The following is a 22,624-nucleotide window of genomic DNA, read 5'->3' as shown; positions in this document are numbered from 1 at the left end:
AAAAGCACTTTGTAGAAGGTGATACTACTAAAGAGGAAATAATACTGGATGGATGTTTATAAATACATAAATGCAGTCTGCTTACATTGAATGATTTAAAATAACAGAATCTGACAGTAAGAGCAACACGTTAAATACCTGATAGTAAATCCTAAACTGCATAAAACCCAGCAGATGGCAGCAGATGGTTGCAAACTGTGTGGAAGTCATTATTTCCCTGAGTGACATCAGTTCACACCAGATCATACAGAACCGCCGTGTGTATTCAGTTATCAAGTGGCATTAAGTACACGATTGTGTACACGTTGTAGTTAACAAACACAATCTGATTTACGACGAGCATCAGGAAACCTGCTGCTGCAGCACGAGGACTCCGAGCTCACGAGAGAAGAAAAATCTACAAGCAGCAACGACAAAAAGAAGAAAAGTCAAGATAATGATCCTGAAATGGTTCAGATCAACAAATCAGCCAAACCCGAGTCCATAAAGTTCTCCAGAAGGCGCTCACCTTCAAGGCAGATAAAAACGTAAATGTAGCAAAGGGAATAACCTCATTTTAATCTAATTTTACATTTACTGCACTTTGTATGGGCAAAACATAAAAAAAATGTAATTTTTTCATCTATTCATCTTTTGCTGCTGAAAAATATATATTAAGTAAATGGTAATTTCTATATAAAGCTCTATATAAAGAGTTTTATTATTTTCCGTGAACAAAAATTAAAAAAACGTTATCACGCAGGGAGAGTGGAACTGGGACACAGCTGCAGGCGAAATACAAAAATATCCAAGAACTCCATCATGCATCAGATATTTGAGGTTTTCAGTTTTTATTAAAACTAAAACATCTTTCTAAAGTAATATGCAAAAGCAAATATTTTAAAATAAATATAATAAATCTAACATTTTGGAGTTTATATCTATAAACTACAATAAACCAAGAATAAGAGTAAATGCTAAGCACTTTTTAACATTCAGGTAGAAATGAGTGATTTGTTCTGAGCAAAGATCGATCCTTTAACAGGAATAAACTCGTGTAAACTCTGCTACAAACCATAAACATCCATCATATCAGTGCTTCAGTTTCAACAGAAGCTGTAAATTAAAGACAGAGATTAAAAGGAGAAAGTTGCACATCAGCAAAGGTTTGTATTAGTTGTCATTTCTTTTACAAAGTGGTTATTTTTAGTCCTGTTTCTATAGGAAGTGTCTGCCCCGATCACTATTTTAGTCTCATCAGGCAGCGAGGCAGCCTCTTAAAGCGACAGCGTCACTGAAATGGACTTGTTTGTCATCACGCAACCTGCCCACTTGTTCGTTTGTTTATCAGGAATGGGAGGCAGGAAGTCCTTTTCATCACACCTGAAGGCTGCTTCGATTTCTGCTGCAGGTGGGAAATAAAAGGTCAGAGCGCCATTTCTCTAAAACTGTCATAATGAACAAAAATATACAAGACCAAACACACACCGAGACCACCAGGCATTACCTGATGTAAACATACAACCCTTAAAGGGTAAGAATCATGATTACCTGCATAAATATTTAAATATCTTTGATAGCCTGGGGAAAAAACTCAATATTAGCCGGGATAAAACGCTGACATTAATGTTAGTCTGCCTACTGACAGAGCAACAAGTGCAGGAGAAGAGCCAATTAGAGATTCCTGTCAGACGGAGAACAGTTACAGTCTGACCTCGAATTAAACTGAAACAACTGGAGCAACATCTGTGCAGCTTTTCTATAACAGGAGAAAGAGTTCAATTAAATTCACACATCTAAAAAGAGTAATTAAATCCGCAGTCATGTGACAAACATTAACTCTGAATCTGAGCCCTGCAGTGAAAACATTTCTGCACAAACTTTAACAGAAAGGCAGTTTCTGCAGGAGTATTAGGGGTTTAATCAGTCATTAAGGGCACTGATGATTATGTTGCACAGCTTGAAAAATAAACCACACTTCAAAGCCAAAATTCTCAAAAAAAAAAATGATGGTGATCAATGGGATGTTGGCAAAACGGATCAGAGAAGAGAGCTCCACAGCTCAGCAGAAACATCATTTAAAGTTTAAATTGCTCACACACACACGAGCTTTATATGTCTGAACTGCCATTTTGAGATCTTCTACAGTTTTTACACAATAACAGCTTACGTTTTAAGATTCTTACAGATTTTTCAGCATAACATTGAACTGACTGATTTGACTGATATCACACATTAATGTTTGAAATGTTTAAAAAATTCAAAGATTTTGCAAACAAATCCTTACTTCCACAGCTTTTTGGGTAAATTTACAAACTGTACATCAAAACAAAGACGTTGTCTTCTTTCACGGCTACAAATCCCCCCAGATTACAGAAAGCACCCCCCCCCCCCAAACATCCACAGACCTCAGCTGCATTTCAGTTAAAAATATTCACTTTAAAACAAGAGCTGAAGAGTTTTTTTATATTATATAAAACATAAAACTTCACACACAAGGCTGTCAGCGTCTTCTGCTGCGAACAGTCAAAACTTACTGAACAGCTACTGTTTAACTCGACAGTCAGGGAGTGACAGACACAGATGGGTGGTTACCATGGTGACCATTCTCCTCTTAGTTTAGAGTTTTACAAAAACTGATGTTGGAATTTTGAGCAGCAGCTGAACTGGCAGCCTTTAAATTGTTTTTCAGAAGTTAGTGGCTTAAATTAATATATATATATATATATATATATATATATATACACACACATACACACACACACACACACACGTATATAGTATTAATATTTCATCAGTTAGTCATGAAAACACTTTAATGTGATGAGCACAGAGATGTTGAGGTCAACAATAAATGTTCTCCTGCCTTAAATCATCTCTATTTAGATCTGAGTTTGTGAAATTAATTAATTGGGTAAAGCATTAAAAAGCTGCTCGTACACTTAAGTACTACTAAATATAAAGTACTAGAAGGTGTTATGTTCTACAGGTGTAGGTGTTGCTCTAATGCTATTTTCTTTTTATTAAATTTACTGCATGAAAATCCTTTTTTGTCTTTGTGGGGGTCTGAATACTTTCTGAAGCTACTGTGGTTTTAACTCTTCAAAGAATAAGTAACTCAAAAAAATCAAGTAATCTGCCTTTATTATAAAGTAATATTTGAAAAAAATCCATGATGTTTTTCATTTAAATTCAAACAAGCATCAAAACAAAACTAAAGGCTCAGAAAAACGTCCAGATGATCAGGTTTAAACAAACCCGACTTGAGATGCTCGGCACGAAGCGTGGCTTCCTCTCACTGGCTCTTTCTTCCCTCCCCTCCTCCTCATGACTGGTGCAACCTCTCCGGAGGAGAAATGAATTAAACATCCTCCGCTAAGAGGAACCAAACAATAGTAGGAGCAGAAAGACGAGATAAGATGACAGGATGGTGGGATGGGGCGGGCAGCTGCAACACTCTTCATTGTTTCAGGCAAACAAAAAAAAAAGGGTGGGAGGACAGAAGGAGATAGAAATGTTTTTGTTTTTTTTGTAAAACAGCAACAGTTACTATAAATAGCATCATTACATTCCTGTCTCTGTTCTCCCTGCCATGCGCTGTAAGAGGAGGAAGGAGGGAGTCTGCCTTCGTTCTTCAGCTGCTTTTGTTTTATTGTTTTTTTTTTTTAAAAATCAATGAAATTTAGAGAAATGTGGGGGTGGGGGGTGGGGGAGACAAAGCTCACAGGAAATGTATTCTCTCAAAAGTCTTTTGAAATCAATGCACGGCTGCGTCTTTATTTGCTTAGAAGAACAACAACAGAACTGGATTATTCTGACATTTTCTCTCTTAATTAGCTTTAAATTAAAATCAGCCATAACAGATTAATCAAATCTGACAAAAGTACCAACGGTACCTCGAATTTATGTGCGTAGAAGAGCAGACAATCAGAACGTTTGCATCGTTACTCTGGGGTTCTGCACCAGTCTGGTGAAAAAGCTTCATGTTTTTACGTTTGGACCATTTAGTATCTGCAGTATTTCACAAAAATATTTTATTTTGGGGGGGTTTTGTGTTATGGATCGAAACAAAACAGTTCAAACTGAATTAAGGGATTGATAAAATGTACTCAAGTTGCTCTAAAAAATAAGAAACATAGATCAGCAAAGAAAAGACACCAACCAAACAGGAGAGGCATGAATCAGGGAAATAAGCACGGTGCTGGCAGAATCATGGTGTGGGGATGTTTTAGGGTTTCTCTACCACCAGCAGAGCCTGTTAAACTCATCCAACCAATAAATTAAGATGATTGATGATTGAGGAAAAGTCATTTCAGTCTTTCAAACAGCAGATGACTATCCACAACAATTACAAAGCGTTTTTTTTATTTAACAGACTCAAAGCTGATTGAAAACTCCTCCATCGCACTAAAAGGTCAAAACTTGATGGGTCTTTCATTCTGATCACACCCAGATCTGTTCTTCATCAGCATCTTTGTCAGTAAGCTGCTTTTTCATCCTCAAACTGTTTTCATTAACTCACTTTAGTTTTCCCCTACATGTCAAACATTTAATCAGTTGTGAAATAAAACCATTTCATATCAGTATTTGTATTACTCACGCAATTAACTTAAAGAGTCAATTTAGAGTCTCGTTTCCAATAATGCTGGGGTTTAGAATAAAGTAAATAAAACTTAATGCAATTCTCTACCATAATTTTAAAGTTAGTTGCAATCAGAAATTTCCTGCATGTTTGCAAAATAAAAAAATGAGTTATTGTAAAGTTTTTATGCAAAATAAATCCTTCCCATGCAGGTATCGGGGCTGAAACGTGTCATAATGTCCCGAATGCACGCTGCATCTTTGAAATAAACTCCATTAAAAGGCGAATTTACCACCAGAGCAACAGGACAACGCCGACACTCCTCAACTAATTTCAGTGTCAGACTTCCACAGCATGATCTGGTTCAAAGTACAGCCAGCAGTGGGTCTGTTTGCTGCGTGTGGGCGGCGGGCGCTCAGACGCCGAGACCTCGGTCTCAACGTCTGCCTCCCACAGAGAAGGAGAAGCTGCTCTGGGAACAGAATCAGCTGTATTGACCCAAAACAAAGCTTAATGGAAAAACAAACAAACACAAAAACCAAAAAGGAAGCCAGATGACTGGAGGCTGTAGGAACTAAAATCAGTTCTGAGACCTTTTGCTCACTTTCAGGACATTTAGCAAAGAGTTGAAGCTAATTATGCTGCTAATAGGGATGAGTGTACAGGACAGGAAGGATGTGAGCGTCGTCATCCTTCCCAAACTGCGCTGAAAGAAGATCTTAGGAATTTAAAGAGGAGGTTTGGCATCGAAGCCGACAGGATCTTAGCAGCATGGCTTGTTAGTCATCCGCACAGCTGTTTGCCTATTAAATGTGACAAAATAATAAACCTTCAGCACCGACGTCACCGAACAGTTTAAAAGGTGTCGATCGGCACATGTTTTTCACAGATATGATTGGTTTCTTCCATCTGTTATTGCTCTGCACCTTCCCACACATCCGTGCAGGAGCACAGTCTGTCCTCAGAGACGTGAACCGATTATTCACAAAACACACGAGCAGCGCTGATTCTCACAGAGAGCAAAGCAAAAGGCACATACAGCAGCAGCAACACCGACTTTTCTGCTCCCAAAATGGACAAAAATAAACCCTAAACATTTAATTATCGGTGCATCTGCTCACTGTCGAGGTTTTCCATCACTTGGTGACAGAAGGCACAGATAGATCCTTCTTATACACTCACTCAAATACTAATTGGAAAATGTTTGAAGGATAGAAACAGACAGGGAGGGAAGAGTGTGGCTTTCAGAACAGGATGTTTTGGACAGGACCCTCCAGGAAGACATGTCTGCGGAGATAAGGTCCCAGTGACAGAGAAGATGTTAATAAATCAGCTGTTATTTTCAGAATATGGCCTGGAACAAACTAAAGTTTATTCAGAGCAGAAATCCCTGCTTTCAGACTGAGAGCACATATAGTTAGGTAAGTCAACCACTCGCAGAGTTGAGATGTTTCGGCTTCAAACACTGAAAAAGTAGGACACTTTTCCTCCTTTCGCCGTACTTCTGTGTGAGTCACTCACCAACCTTCTCGTGCAACATTAAAATTCATGATCCGGGCGGCTCCGCAATCGGGGGCTCAGGTGAACTTGGATGGCACTCACAGAACGTGAGGTCAAAACTCTCCGTTTAAAAAGCCAGAGTAGTTTTAACATCACAGCACAATTACTTCACCGAGAGGTTCAAAGTGATTTACATGAATACCTGGAATTAGATTTACCAGGAGGCTACGAGGCCTAAAGAGCAAACCACTTCCATAAACTCTGCTTTATTGTGTTAAATATCACAGCATCACTCCTGAATCTGAGTCATAGTTCTTATCATTTAAAAAAAACACACCCAGTGAGCATTTAGTCCTCCCAGTTTGGACCTAAGATGCACAAATCAGGTTTGTAAATCAAAAATGCAGAGCAGGATTTCGACACAGATTCAATTGATTGATTCGTGGTCTTAAGAATTATTTTCACCCACTGTTGTGGTTATATCGTTAATATCATCTAAACTTCTGTTGAAGGTTGAAAAAAGGCGATAATAGCAGTTAATATGAAGTTATATTTATACACATGGTTAGCTGCATGTGTAAAATTCTCACTATTTAAGAACTTCAACAGTGCATTAATTATAGGACAAATCATGGCAAAGATAAAGCAGTAGCTACCAGATGTAAATCCAGTTCTTACGTGGCCTAGACTGAGAAAAAATGTGCAAAAAAATGGGCAGTTTCAGATATTTATTACTAAAACAGTAATCCTGCAAGGGTATGGTCAGACAGACATTGTTCTTATTGTTCGTGTTGCTGTTGTAAAGTACATATTTTCTTTTCTAACGTGCATTAAGTGACATGGCCCACCAGTGCAGACAGTCTGATGTCTGAACTGCAAAATGAATGAAACTGCATGCATGGCTGCAACATTTCACACGGTCCCTGCATGCATATGTAGAAACCATGAACAAAAAAATAAGAAGTTAGGCAAGAATGCAATAAAAACACCACATTTATTATTCTTCAATATTCAAGCAACCTAAACTATTTTTAGATTTGCCCAAGAGGTTAGTGTCTCTCTTCATGTGTTCTTCTGAACTGATAGAACGATTAGGTATCAGAGTAAAGTCAAGTACAGAGTTAGTCAGCCAGCTTCAGTCTTTATGGAGCTTTTAATTTACCGTGACATCCTATCAAAAGTTAACTGCGCTTAAAGTTCGCACACTGGCCTTCACAACCCTGGGGCTCGATCAGCTACGATTGGCTGGTTCTGTGTCAAACGGGCGCAGATGTTCTCCGCTTCGAACTGTTCCAAGATGCAGAGAGTAAGAGGGATGAGGATGCAGAAAGGGGGAGGGCCACAAAAAGAAGAAAGTTGGACAGAAACAGAAAAAAGGGATAAAATGACAGAGAGCTGGTGAGAGGAAAAGAAAAGAAAACCCTGAAATGACCCACTTTAAAGTGCAAACTCATAGAAGCCCAATATAGCCGTTGTTCGCCTGAGCTGCAGTGAAGCGTGTATCCCTGGAACGAACACTGTTAGTGGGCTTCAAAGGCAAAAAGTGAAAGGACGACAAAAATAGACTTTCCTCATTTAGAGCCAAATAATAAAGCTAAATAAAGTCTGTGATTATTTTTAAAGGCAAACTTTCTCCACTTCTCAACAGCAACTAGAAGAAAAAGGAAAGTTTTTGTTTTAAAACCTGGTGAAAGTGAATGTGTATGTTTTGTGCGTACAGTTTTATCCATCTGGTGACGGTGATTACTTTGCTCTCTAGGTCAAATAACAATATTTCTCAGACGTCATGTCTCTAAATCTTGGACTTAACAACAATAAAAATACCAAAAACTGGTATTTATTGCCCACTGCCATGAAAGGCAGGTGATCATGTAAATCAGGATGGATGCTCTTCTACATCTGACAACCTTTTGGAGTCAACCTGACTCAAGATAGCAGCAACAGCTGATCAATATTAGCAAACAAAAACGGCTATAATTGAGCCAGTTTTACAGATACTGATCTGATATTAAGAGGTAGTATCTCATCCCATAACATACTCTGAGCACCAACAGATCAGGCAACATCTTTATTTCAAAACTGCGCTTTCCTTCAAACAATGCTGCTTTCATTTCAAAGTAATTGAAAACCTCTAATATTGAAGAGAACGGATGCAGGAGAAACATTTTCAGTGCCGATAACAAAAGAGGGCGAGCGATCCAAGACTGGAGTCATTCATCAAGCTGTGCCTGATCGATCAAAACAATAATGCACACAATCCAGTACTGCGTGACCTTTAAATGTTGGATTTTTTTTTTTTAAAAGGTGCTCAAATCGCATCCCTACAGAGAAGCATACAGTTATAAACTTTAAAGAAGCCTTCCAGGTGACAGAAGTGAATATTCATGTCTGCCACCGGGACATTTGCAACAGCTACTGATAAGTTCTAGAGACCGTTTCAACATCTAATCTCCTCCTCTTTGTGTTTTAATACACACTTTGGCAGTTTCTGCAGCGTGGCCGACCCCAGTGATCTGCTGGGTGTCAGGGATCCTTGTTCCCATCAGGGACGCTGCAGCCAGGCTGATGTCAAAGACACATTCACGTACGATCAAATGTTCTCCACTTCCAGCATCCTTTAAGTCAGTGGTGTCCAATCCTGGTCCTGGGGGGGCACTATCCTGCATGTTTTAGATGTTTCTCTGCTTTGACACACCTGGTTTGAATGACTGCACAACTTGAAGACCTGCTGAAGAGCAGGAAACATCTAAAACACGCAGGATAGTGGCCCCTCTAGGACCAGGACTGGACACCACTGCGTTAAGTGAAGAACAACAGTGGAGTGCTGAATGTGGAAGTTTGACCACAATCATTTTTAGAGTGAGAATGCAACCAATTAGCTTTACAGTAAAAAAAAACAAAAACGTATGCTAATTTGCTGGCTATAAAGTTGTAATCCAGTCCTTCCAGAGGAGAAATCCGAAGAATCTGTTTTGCAGCACTGCCAAAAGTGTGACATAATGACAGTTTTCACCTGACTCTGACTCCGTCCATCTGTGCTCAATGTGCAATCAGTGCCACACAAACTGCAGCTCCAATCAGTCAGCCGAAGGCAGGGCGGCAAGCTTCATGGTCATCAGGGAGTGGATCTGACACGCCGCCAAGTTTCTGCACTTGGCACAACAGGGTGCCAAATATTCAGAGAAACCACAAAAGTCCTCATTTGAGAGGAAGCAGAAGTGATGTGCACAAAGTAACGGATGCGCTTCACAAGGGTGAAATGGGAAAAAGACGACGAGAGGATTCAGCAAAATTGGTCTCCTCCCACGGGTTTAATTTCCCTGCAGCTGATATACGTCTCAAAAGGTCGATGGAGCTACAGTATACAGCAGATTCTGTTCTGCCCTCTTTAGTGATGCAGACGAGGACCCGTGCAGTCAGCTAATTTAATGTTGCATTAAATTCCACATAAAGTCCCACACAGCGTTCTGATGTCGCAGTGCCTTTTAACTCAAAGACAACCCAAGTTCGTTCACTACTGGTTTACGTAAGACACGAATAAAGACTGAAAAAAACCCTTTAGGATGTGAGGTAAAATATTTTCATATACCTCCTCTGATGCCTTCCTATATGTCAGTACTCATCAGGTATAAGTTTAGAAGCTGAGACTTTTTTTCCTTTTTCAGTGATGTAACGAAGCACCAAATACTGAAAACCTCAAGAGAGGAAGAACAAAATCAACATATCCTGCAGCTAGAAGAGACACCTGTCTTAAAGTTTGAGATAAAAACTGAAATCATGATCTTTCCCACTAGACAAATACCCCCAACATCCTATTTTTTATGCATATGTTTCTGCTATAAATCTGTTAAAAATGATCAGAAATTTTAGTAGTTTTAGACGATTTAACCTGTAAAAACAACTAAATCCTGGTTATGGTTTAAATTAATATGAGTGTTCAAGAATGGTGGCACATTAAAAGGTACAGGAACAAGTCTCTGGAGATAAGTTCATGTTTAAATTAGGATTTGACAGATTTGCTAAAGATCTGAAGAAACTTTGAATGGTCTATAGAAGAAGATACTTTCTTATCTGGAGAAGGAGCTATAGGAGGGGAAAAATCAACCAACAAGGTGAGGACACAGAAACTGATGTGCCAAGAGATGGTTATGAGGTAAAAGATCCGGGAGTTGGGAATGGCTCAAAGGGAAAGAGCAGAAACCGAAAATACGGTCACCTTTTTTTTCAATCCTTGGAAAATAAGATGGAAATATTTACAGCTGCCGTTACTAAATGTGGTTTAAAAAGGAGGAGACCGTTTTGTTTTGGGTCAAAGAAATTGGTGAAGAAATGTCCAAATTCAGACCGCAGACCAAGAAGCCACACAAATCTGCTCAAAGCGGCAGATCCCTCAACTGCCTGGGTTTCATGACGAGCTCTACTCCCACATGTTGTTTAGTCTCCTGACATCTAGAAGGAAAAATAAGCCCAATGAGTCAACAACAACCAAAACATACAACAGCTTCATCCCTGCAGTACAAGTTAAAAGATTTACATTTTTATTTTATCCTTGAAACTAAACTGATTGATATAATAAACCTGATGCAGACACAAACTGAAACAACCCTCTTTGTTATGTTATATAGAAGGTTTTAGCCCCGAGTGCCGGACCTTGCAGTCTTTTTATTGCCGGGTCTTAAATCTACATAAGCCGGCAGTCAGACAAGTCGAGTCAGCTGAGCGAGGCATTCAGGCCAGAGACGGATCCAGTTTAACAGCATCGAGTAAACCCTTTAAGTCTGTTCAAAAGACTCATCCAGGTGTTTGGAAACTCATCTGACCTGCAAGGAACAGCCATTTCTGCTAGCCTTAAAAAAAAGCCTGGTTTGTAATAAGAACAGAAGCAGAGATTTGTGTCCACTTTTGTTTCTGCTTAGCTTTCAGTCTCGAGTTCCAGGCAGCAGCACTTCACTGCTGTAAATCAAAGATGTGTGTAAGTCCACCCAGGGGAGGAGGATTACACAACGCTGCTCTCTTATGACATTTGCTTCATCTTCTGTCACCTTAATCTCATTGCTGCTGAACGGGGCTGGAAAGATGATACGCCATAGCAGCTCCTGATTAATTTGAATAAGGTGTAATCCGTTTTCAGCGACTCAAATAAACATGTTCATTCTGCTGGAGCTGTTCCAGGGTTAGATCCAGTTTTCTGAATGGGTGCGCAGGCAGGACATCTCAAGGAGGCAGAGAGGCAACAAAGGCAAAGTGAAATGAACAACTTCAGCCACGGGGGTAAACACTGCTGTGATTGGACATGACGTCCACATCCCGACGCTTGTGTGTGAGTGAACGTGTCGCCATAAAAACCCATGAAACAGTCATTTATTAGCCTTGTAAAACGTCCCGTCCCTGCCTTCCTCCTAATCAAATTAAGAGAAAATGTTCTCCAGAATGATTATTAGGAATCAAACACAGACAATGGCCGTACCGGTCAATGTCAAGGACTTCAAACAGAGACAGAAGCTGTTTAGAAATGTTTTGCAGGAGAGAAGAGCTCTGTAAAAAAGGTCCAAAAGCTGTGAAGATCTACAAGCAAAAGTGCAACCAGCTCGTTTTGAGAAATGGCCAAAGCAGTCTATCAGGATCACTGATAATTAGCACAAAGTTATAAACAAGCAGGCGTGCTGATAATCAGAGGTCTGTAACTTAACAGACAAGCTGCTACTTTCACAACACATTAAAAAGACTATTCATGTTATTTAATTACCATAAATGTCCAAAAAAAATCAACTCTTTCATTCTTATTATTCAACACATACAGGTGAAGAGTGATTAAACCCTTGCAAAAACTTTCATAAAGAGCAACCATCACAGCAGACATCTGTAAATATTTGATTCCAGAAAGCATCTGAAACAACGTGGTGCATCAATACAACCTCGGCTTTTTAGTAATTATATTTTCTCTTCGCCCGGGGACTGTGCAGTTCAGAAACAATGAGGACATCCCGGCAGCAGATTATAGTGTGTCCACTGAAACAAAACAAAAACCAGAGCAAGCACAGAAAATGGAGACGAATTCATGAAAAGCTGCAAAATGTTTTGGTGCAGCAGATCTTTGATGCATCAAATAAGACTTTTCATGTTCTAGATTTCCTATTATAAGTTAAGAATAACGTGTTGCCAGTTGTTTTTGGACATTTTGAACATATTTACATAAAGATTAGGACTGAACAATATATCAAAACTGTATCATCGCCACATAATCAGCGAGCGCAATAACAATATCCCAAAAGGCTACTTGGACTGCAGTAAATCATAAACCATTACGTTTCAGGTACCATGCATTCATGTTCTGCACACTAATAAGATAATTGATCAATCCAACAGACTCTCAGTGGCCTTGATGCCCACTCACAGAAGAGAAAGTGAGAAAAATGTGCCTTTATCACAATAATAAACAACAATATCGCAAATATCGCTTTTCTAATATCCTGCAGGCCTAATGAAGAGTCCTCCTAACAAACTCAGTCACTCCAGGTTCTTAAGCTAAAACATGTAAAACATGTTTACTTAGTGCACAAATTAAAGCAAAAATGGTCACTTGGACAGAAGTTTACACTTCCATAAATGCATCTAGAGCCCACATCTCTCAGCAGCGCTGAACCTGCACAATAAATATTTTTCAGTCACAAATTCATGTCAAAACTGACTCGGCAACAATAAATCTTCTCATTTCTTTTACACAAAGCACTTCCTTTCCACAGTTAGAGGTCAACTAATGAGCTTTTCAAGAGTCAAAGTCAAACTTTAGTCAGAAAAAGAGCCGATCATTTGTTTGTTTGTTTTTGGCCTATAACTGTTAGTTTATTCTTCGTACACATTGCAATCTACTGGATTTCCAAAAAGAAAAACACCAGTGATTGAAAAAGAACTCGACAAATGTGTGAATAATTAATAGTAAGAACAGCACAGAACATATTGTTTCAATCTTAAAGGACAAATGATCTGATATAATCTTCAACATTCAAGAAAAAAGGACAAACATTTCACAGAGCAGACATTAGGAACTTTAAGGAATGTTTTTAACCTGATTAAATCCCCCCCTCGAGTGCAATTCAAATATTTTGCTGACTTGATGTGTTACCACAGAAGAGCAATGCACACATTTCTGTAGCTTTTACATAAAATGAATATGCTGAACGCAGCGAAGTAAAAGCCACTTCCAAGTAAAGCCCAAATGGGGAACTTCACTTTCCAGAGTGCTGGTTTCTCGCAGAGCTTTATTGTCCTCTCATGTGTCGTAAATTATTAAATGCACGACCTATATTTTGTCTTAGAGGAGTTATTAGTACAGCACAGGAGGAGAGAAAACAGTGACCCTGCAGAGCTGGGTTTTGTTCTCAAACGTGATCTTAAAATAAAAGTGATGCTGCTGCACAGTTTTGTCCCACCCACAGAGACAATTTAGCTTCAGTCATAAATAATTAAACAAAGCTGCTTTGATACAAGCCTTGTCTACAAAAGAGACTATTTTTAGCTAAATGTGGCAAGTTTAAGGGTGCAGATCACTGGTTACTGCGAGGAAAACAATGAAGACAAAGTACAAAAACAGAATGAATGTTAAAGGGGGGGGCGGGTTCTAAAAATCATATTTTTAGCCATTTTGTGGTGGCTGATTGGGTTGTTTAAACATGCTGAAAGTGAAACGAATTAAACAACGCTACGGCCAAGCCTTTCCACTTTTAACAAACAGTCCACCTATGCCTTAAAATCCCAGATTGAAAAAGTCGGGATTTCGTACAAAACAAATCTTTCAGACTGAGCAAAACCTAAAAACAGCATCCAGCGTGGTGAGGATGCTCAACAGCGTCCAGAAGATACTGAAAACTGTAGAATAAAATCTATATTATGAGTACTACAAGTGTAGCTTTGTCATGATTATTTTCACAATAAAAGATTTTCCAAATTTGCCACGATCTAATAAGTGTGTTGTAGAGCGAGGGGAGAGGAGGGTGAACTAACATCTGTATTTATCTCAGTCTATTAGTGATCTGATCATTCACCGTGGATGTAAATTAAAGGTCTGAACAGGGTCTTGGAGACTGAACATGCTGAGATATTTTATATAATTTCAAAACAGCTTCGCTGCAGATTTCTTTCCAGTCAGACCACGTGTTTTGGAAAAGCTACTTCTTTCTTTGAGATTTTCTCCCCCATTTCTGACAGAAATATTAGCTGCTGTGGCTTCGCTGAATAGAGATGTTCCTCGTAAATCGTCTCTGTCAAAGACACGAGTCAGTGAATCGGGACTAAATGCACTGAAACCACAGCTGCACAAACTGCTCAGATCAAAACTGTGCATCCGATGCTCTGCTTCCCTCCGTGTTTCTGTGAGTCAAAGAAAAATCAACCGCAGGTTTTACAGCTCGTTTCTGAAAACCTCTTATTTTACTAAAGTGACTTTTTTTTCCTTGTGAGATGGGATCGTTTTGTCAGGTATTACTATAAAAGAAACAATAAAATCAAATTAAATGTGAGGATTTTTTTAGTAACAGGAAGGCTGCTTCCCTGGAGCCAAAAAAACAAACATTTCATCTAATGTCATACATGCAAAACAAAAGATAAAAACTAGACCAATTCAATCCAGTTATAATCCAATTAAATTCAATGAATTATAAGAAAAAGGACATACAGAAACAGAGGAGTATAGTATAATCAGTGACTTCTTTCAAGCTTTAAAGCCTTATCAACATTTTCACATGAATCAGTCAGCAGTCAGAACCACAAGGAACCAAAATCATCAGAGCTAATCGTTTTGAAGTTATGGGAGACAAATAATCATAAATATAAAACCTACAGTCGGGATTAACAGTATACGCAAAGGATTTATTGAATCGGCTGAATAATTAGACAAATTTTTGCCATTTTTTTAAAAGAACAGCTAAGCTGATTTTAAAGTCAGGCATGTTTGTGGGCAGAACATTGTTAACACCTCCTACAGCGAGGGGTCTTTGACGGCAGGGGGTTCTTTATTTCTGCACAACAACAACAACCTCCTGAATATGTTGATCAGAAGATTATGAACCTTTCAAGGGAATAATGTCGTATCTGTCAGTAGAAAGTGACGTCTTCTTTCTTATTTTGTCGGAGCTCTTTATATTCGGTTAAATATACAGAAAAGGTTATTTCTAAAGAGGAGAAATATGGATGCGTTTATACGAACAACATTTATGAAAGCATTCAATCAAACAGAAGTGACCCCCATCGAGCCTCAGGGTTAAATTATTAAAAGGTGATTTTTTTCAAAAAGCTCCAACATAAACAGCTTCACTTCTGATAATTAAATTCAGGAGGATGTTCCAAAGGTTTCTGAGCTGGATGCTGTTCCTCCTACTGACCAGAACACATCATACCTTATAGAACTGGCTCTGTTCTTTTTCAATCTGGCATATTTAGATGTATATGAAGATTAAGAAATGAAACTGATGGCGCAAAATCAAACAAAAGAGGGCTTCTTAAAGAGGATCACTGGTTCCCTTGATTGTTAAAAAAACAGCTTTGACACTGGCTCCTAAATCAATCCTAATCAGTCATCACCATATGGCTTTTAAGTAAAACACTCCTTTTTTCCGTCTACTTCTTTATGATGAAAACTTGAGGTTCACAGCTGTAACAGTTTCCAAACGCTGCTTTTATAACAGTAGAAAATAAATTCTGCAAGTCAAACTTTTGATGGTTTCGAGTTTTAAAAGTGTAGAAAAGGTTAAATGCATTATCTTTCCTGGACTATTAAGCTCTTTAGAATAGTTTAAATTTATTTATTCCAGCTGTTTTTAAGCAGCAGCAGCTAACTGTAGCACTTCCCTACAGCCTGGGGACCCTCCAGCAGGAATATTATAATATTTCTGTTGTAATAACTGCGCAACACCGAGGTGTAAAGGTTCACAAAGTTGTGTTCGCATTAACTGCTATGATACTTCTGAGATTGAGTTGGGATGTTGTGGATTAAGGATCCAATGTGCAAACACACACACACACACAAAATAAATAAAACATTCAAAACAAGAAGACTGAAACTCTAAGAAAAGACAAAAAGCTGACGAGGCAGCAAATAACTTCAGCTGAAAACCTAAAGGAGCGCACGGGGGAATAATAAAGGAGAACAAACAGTTTGAGAACGAGTGAAAGAAGTGAGCCGGGAGGGTAAATATGATGGAGAGATGATGACAAAGTGAGTGCAGCTGGTTTGATTAGTAAACGAGGTACAGCTGAGTAACGAGGAGTGGACCGAAGCACTGAAAACAATGATAAATGACAGGCAGGAAACCAACAACAGACACACTGAACACAGGGATCTGGAAAAATGTGATCAAATAACTAAACCTAATATTAAACTAGAGCAACTACTTTTCTGTAGAAAGCAGCGTGGATGCTGAAGAGGCTGAAGATGAGCTAAAAGAAGCAGAAGAATAGCAGCAAATGCTAGCTAAACGCTAAAACTATTAAAAGACAAACATAACCACACTAAATCCGATTTCATAGAATAATTTTGAAGTAATTGAAGAATTTAATGTATGTCTATGAGGAAAATATTTTGAGAAGCATAAAAGTTCCAAACCCAAAAGTCACAGCAGCCATCTTTTAACTGAGCTGAACATTTTGCTGTAGAAATGGCTAAAATAGAACAATATACAGATAAGGTTAAATTGTAAATAATGTCTAGAAAACAAGAACTACAAACACAAAGAGCCAAATCAGGACAGGCTGGAGTTTTTTTTAAGATGGCAGCAATCCACATTGGACTTTCGGACTAGCCATTAGCTCGTTAGTAGGTCAGAATTAGTCGATTTTCTCCTAACTGATTTCGTTCAAGCAGCTATCTACAACAGGTAAGATATTAATTGGTCATAACCTTTCCATAGAAACCCACTTCAAAAGTTTTAGGCAATAAAATACTCAGTAATACTGTAGTCGTCTCAACATAATTCCAGATATATTCAGTTTTTTTACACAAATACAGGGATCAATACCCTGATCTACAGCCCCACAGCACCAGCCAGGACAAACCAGTCATGTCTCAGAAAAGAAACAGGAGAATGACATGTAAAAGGAGGTAAACAGGTCCCACAGCTCGTCTGCGTCAACCCTTCCTGTCCAGCCTACCTCTCATCGGATTCTGGATCCATAGGATGCCTCCGATGAGGTGAGGAGACTGGCCGAGCATCCCGGCTCTAATGTCCCAGAACGAGCGCCCTAATTAAAATGGAAATTGGACAATCACGAGGAAGACGCGGGTGACTTCCTGTCTCCGTGTCCACATGTCCGAACACCTGCCGGCTGATGGGGAGCCTCAAACCGACGGGTCCGAGGGAGAAACGCTCTGTTGCATCAAAACACAACAATAACCTTCACTGGACGTGACTATCCGCCCCTAAAAACAGCAGATCGTGTCAGAGCTTCTTCCTCCTGACAAGCTGCCAGGTAAACCTGAGAGACGATTATGCAAAAAAAAAAAAGAAAAAAAAAACCTGTTAACCAGCTTTCTCCAATCGCGGAGCTCCACAGCAACAATGAAAACAGAGGCGTTCACGGGCTTTATGGTGCGTTTATGTACCCAGGCAAGGCGGAGGATTCCAGTGGTGTGTGTCATTTCAACTGCACGGAGACCCGAGAGCAGAAACATGACCGTGTGTTCCTGCTGCCACATCACCCAATCACAGCTGACCCGATAGACGGTCCATGTCTGGCTGGGAAACCTTCTGGATACCTTTTTTAAAATGAGACAAAAAGCTGTCACCTGAGGGCGAGCAGAGCCTTACCTTGGACAGCCATGCCGCTACTCCTCACATTCAGGCATCACTTTCAAAAGGGAGCAGGCGAAATAAAACTCAACGCCTTCTCATTCCACCTTGTTCGGCGTGTTTTCATCACTTTGCTGCGGGCAAGTCGGAGCGCACAGCTGCTGCTGCCGCCGCGCCGCAAAGCATCCTGGGAAATGTAGGCTCGGCGCGTTCCGCACTATTTCATCAATAAATCTTATTAAACGCGTGGTTTCTGACATGCAACTCTCACAGATTAACACTGGCTGAAATATAGGCAATGAACAGGATAAAGAACAGCACAGATTAAACAGGAAAGCCTCAAATATTTAATTATTGCACGTTTTATAGCAAAGATTACAATAAAGAGACAAAAGCCTAAATTCAATTCAGTTTATATAGCATCAATTCAAAATAAAAGTCATCACAGGGCATTGTACAAAGAAAAAAAAAACAAATCATACATCCAATTATAATACAATATGGTCTCATATGGTGCATTATAAAATGCCAGTTAATAACAGTTATGTATCCAAGTCAACAGATTATGTCGACTCTTCACTTTGTAGCATTCCCCCATCCTGAGCAGCACATTGGTGACATTGGAAAGGAAAAACTTCCTTTTAACAGGAAGAAACCTGCAGCAGGACCAGAACCAGGATGAGTGGAGCTCTACCTCAACTGATTGGGGTTTGTAAAGGCAGGAAAGAGGCAGACAAACACAGAAAAACTGGTCTGGGTGTAGTTTCTAGGGGTAGAAAAAAAAAACATGTTAATGACAGCAATAAATGCAAAACAATAATGGAGAGTAGAGAGTGTTAAGACAGCAGCAGAGTGAGGAAATGTGGTCAGTTTGCCCTCCTTGGTCCTGCCGTTCATGCAGCATAAATAGGCGATAGCTCAGGAAACCCAACCCTAACTATAGGATTTATCAAAAAGGAAAGTTTTAACCCTGATCTTAAACATAGGGTGTCAGCCCCACAGATAGAAACTGGAAGTTGGTTCCACAAAAGAGGAGCCTGAGAACTGAAAGCTCTGCCTCATGTTCTACTTTTAGAAACTATAGGAACCACAAGTAAACCTGCAGTCTGGGAGTGAAGTTCTCTGTTTGTTAAGGTGGACTGAGGCAAACCCAACACGTAGACTCATAGCAAAGTTAAAAAAAAAACTGATTTATGAACCCAAGGGTATGAATGAAAAGAGAGTGGTTTTAAAGAAACAGAGGGTGAGTGGGAAATGGGTTACAGCTGGGACATGACGAGGAACAGGTAAGGTGGGCGTGGCAGGCAGACCGGAGAATTCCTGAGGGCAGGTGAATAGTGACACCTGAAAAACAAAGGACAATACTCTAAAACAAAACACAAAGAACCAAGGAGAAAATCTAAACAATATACCAATATAACACAAAAACTCAAATCATGACACTGTTAGGAAAATATGCAACAATAAGATCTTTAATATAAGATGGTCAGTTTCTTTGAATGAAGTTTTTTTTCTGGATTTTTACTTTATGGAAATGAAATCCAGAATTAGTAAATAGATTAAATATGGAATCTGCCTCTCTCCCAATGACCGCTTGAGAAAGATCAGCGGTCTTCCCATGACAGCAGGTAAAACAAACGGTTGGATATGTGGACTGGGAATTTGTTCACAGGCCACCATGGTGTTTGACAGTGAGATCATGCTTTAAATATTCTCCTTTTCTTCGGTGTTTTACAACACCTTCAGTAAATACACCTCCCCCGAAAGGCTTCTGAGTCGGCAAATGTCACTGAAGAATCCTCGTTGCTGATAAGTTTCACTGACAGCTCGAGTTGTTGGTTTCATCAGCGTTAAAAGGAATGAAATAAGCTTTTATGGAAGGATTATGAGCTCATTTATCTTATTAGCTGTAGATACCTTGTTGAATGACCTCGGTTAGGTGAAGCAGAGTTTAATTCTGACTGGATTGATGTCTTCGTGAACTGCTATGACATTTTTGAGGTTTGAGTTGTTTTAAGACAGCATCAATTCACTTTGCTGCCATCACTCATTTTAAGCAGAAGCTTGTAAATCCAGTCAAAATTAAATACTATTAGTCTAAAATCTGTCGTTCAAAGAGCTCTCTGCGACAGGTAAGTCAGAAGAGTTTATAACCATTCCACAGAACCCCACTTTAAAAGATCTGAACTGTCACTTTAAGCTGTAACGAAACATTCCAGCAAATCCACAAACAAGGAAATCCGACAGGTTGGGCAACCTGAAGGGTTACATACCACAAGGCTTTTACTTGTCATTCCTCTGGACTCTTCCTCGTATGTGTTATTTTATTGTTACAGTCTGTTAAAAAAAAACAACAAACAATTAAAATAATAATTTTATACATTTTGTTTAAGTCTTTATAGCCACTTAGGAGAGATTCTTGTTGCTTTTTAAAAAGAAAAATTCCATAATGTTGTTAATAATACAGAAATGAGCCAAAAGTAGCTCATATTAACCCAGGTCATGTGGGTTTTAGTTAAAATAGGGAAAGTCCTGGTACTTTAAAAAAATAAAACAGAAAAGACAGGTGATACGGGTACAAGCGATGGTCAAATAAATAGAAGTGTCACAACAAATCTTTTCTTTATGAGGCTTTTTGTCCCACAGGAGAGGCAGACTGGGACAGACGGTGACTGATGATGTGATAAAAAGATAATCTGTGTCAGCATGAGGAAGTCTATATTTCCTTCATTGTTTATCAGCCTTCTTGTTGGCTTCTCCTTTTCTTTCAGATTTTTTTTTAGTCTGGTTTTCTGGTTTTCTTCCTTGTTGTTACAAACCGATGAACATTACATCAAGCAGTGTGTGACTGGGTTTTATTTTAAGTCCTGTCACAGGACATTTGTGCAAGGAAAATGCTTTCCAACTGGAGTTCAGGTATGCACAATGTAGTAGTAATTAGTAAGAAATGAAATAAACATCAAACAAGGGAATAAACAATAAAAATATATCTGAATAAAAAGTTTAACTGTGCATGATCAATGAGTATTTAAGGACCTAAACTCTCCATCTGCAGACTTTAAGACTTTAAATGTTTTATGAAGCTCTACAGAAAAGAAAAGTGCTCAATTTCAAAGTCAGAATCATTTATTTTAGCAGATTAAAACTCATTGGAGTGCTTTTATTGAGAGTTGTCTTCAGCTGTCCTTCATCACCTGTTTATTGTTTCCCCCCCTAGCAGAGACCATTTACAGTCCAGGGCAGGAGAAAAGAAACTAAAACACATAAAAAATAAAAATAAAAAGTGTCAGACGAGAGCAGAAAACAGACAGAGACTTTCACATTGTGCAAAAATCCAGTGAGCAGAGATAATATTGGCCCCGAGTGTGAAATGAAATGGAAAACACAACCAGGTTTCACAGGAAAATGGGAATTTTGCGTATTGGTGCTTTTTGTTTGCCACCCAGCAGTAATTCCTCCCAGCTGGATGTTATTACGTCTCCAGTGCGCTTCAGAATATTTCGATATAACTAAATATTACGAGGTCACATCCAATAAATCAATGGTGCTTTTCTAATCTTAACCACTAACCAACATTAAGAGAGATTAAAATCTGAGCATTTAGACAGAAATTTCAGAAGAATGCTTCACAAACTTTGGCTAAACAAAACCAAAAAGGATTAAAAGGTTGTTTAGTTAACTCAGTTGTTATGTTAAAGCTGTTGGGTTGGGTTGGTTTGACGATGAGCCGTGTCAACTTTTCACAGTCCGCCGGTTTTAAACAAAAGCTGATCGAGTCAGACTGACTGGAACTCTGCTTTAGAATGTAATAAGTAAAGATAAGACGATAAAAACAACTTTTACAAACCTTTTCACCTGGTTGGCTTTGTTAAAAGCTTGAGTTTGCATAGACAGTGAGTTTGGTTCCAAAAATAACAAGCTGGCCGAAGCTAACTGATGCTAAAGCCAGTTAGCAACAGCTAGCTCAGCCCAAGCTGTAATTATCTAATAACCCAGATTTTAAGGAGTTACTTAAATTTAACTTTTTATTAGCTCTAATTGAAAAAATGAGTAATTTTAACCAAATATTTGGGTAGAAAACCTAACCTGGTAAACTGGTTCGAAGCGATAATCCAACCCAGCTGAGTTTAAAACTACCCAGGGTTGGTTCGGTCCAAATTTGACCCAGAGCTGGGTTACAAGTGGGGACTGTTTTTAACCCATCAGCTTTTAGTGTGGACACAAAGTTCACTGGTAACTGTGGCTGACAGATATCTGTCACTCATTGTTCTCAGTTTGTGCTTCAGGAAATGGAAACTTTAATAAAAGCTGCAGAGAGTGGACTCATTCTTACTAACATGACCCTCCCGCTGCAGACACGTTCCCATAAAACAAAATGAATTAAAATAAAGCAGTTAGGAACTAACTAACAGATGTTCAATAATACACAGCTATTATCTAATTTACTGTTGTTATAAAGTGATAATATTATTTGTTCTTTCATGATTTGCTCTTCATGGGCTAATTTCTGAGTCACTTTAAGGTTTTCAGACGGTGGCAGCAGTGAAGAAGCTGCAGGAAAAAGACAAAAAACAGAAGAGAAATTGTCCTAAAAAATAAAAAAAAATGAGCAAAAGTTTTGAAACATGAAGGATAAACCTCCCGTGCAGCCACTAAAAGAGCTTCAAACAGGTGCAGCTTAAAACAGCAGCAGGTAATTCTGCACCATTCTGCCCTGCCCTCCAGTGGTAAACCCAGGTTTAATCTCCCCGTCTGTCTGCTCTGCTTATTTCCTCCTCTTTGA

At 39.0% G+C, this 22,624-nt stretch overlaps 1 protein-coding gene across 1 annotated transcript in view; it reads right to left on the bottom strand.

Annotated features, from left to right (window-relative positions):
* Positions 1-17,807, bottom strand: part of samd12 (sterile alpha motif domain containing 12) — a 98,837-nt gene extending 81,030 nt beyond the window's left edge. Inside the window, exon 1 of the mRNA XM_017429726.3 lies at positions 17,204-17,807. Coding sequence (XP_017285215.1) covers positions 17,204-17,264 — 61 coding nt within the window. The 5' untranslated portion in view covers positions 17,265-17,807. The remainder of the gene's footprint in view (positions 1-17,203) is intronic.
* Positions 17,808-22,624: the final 4,817 nt, after the last annotated feature.

This window comes from Kryptolebias marmoratus, linkage group LG5 (genome assembly GCF_001649575.2).
Source record: "Kryptolebias marmoratus isolate JLee-2015 linkage group LG5, ASM164957v2, whole genome shotgun sequence".
Taxonomy (NCBI): Eukaryota; Metazoa; Chordata; class Actinopteri; order Cyprinodontiformes; family Rivulidae; genus Kryptolebias; species Kryptolebias marmoratus.
Note: the sequence above shows the minus strand (reverse complement) of the source record. Positions and strands in the feature narration are given on the sequence as shown.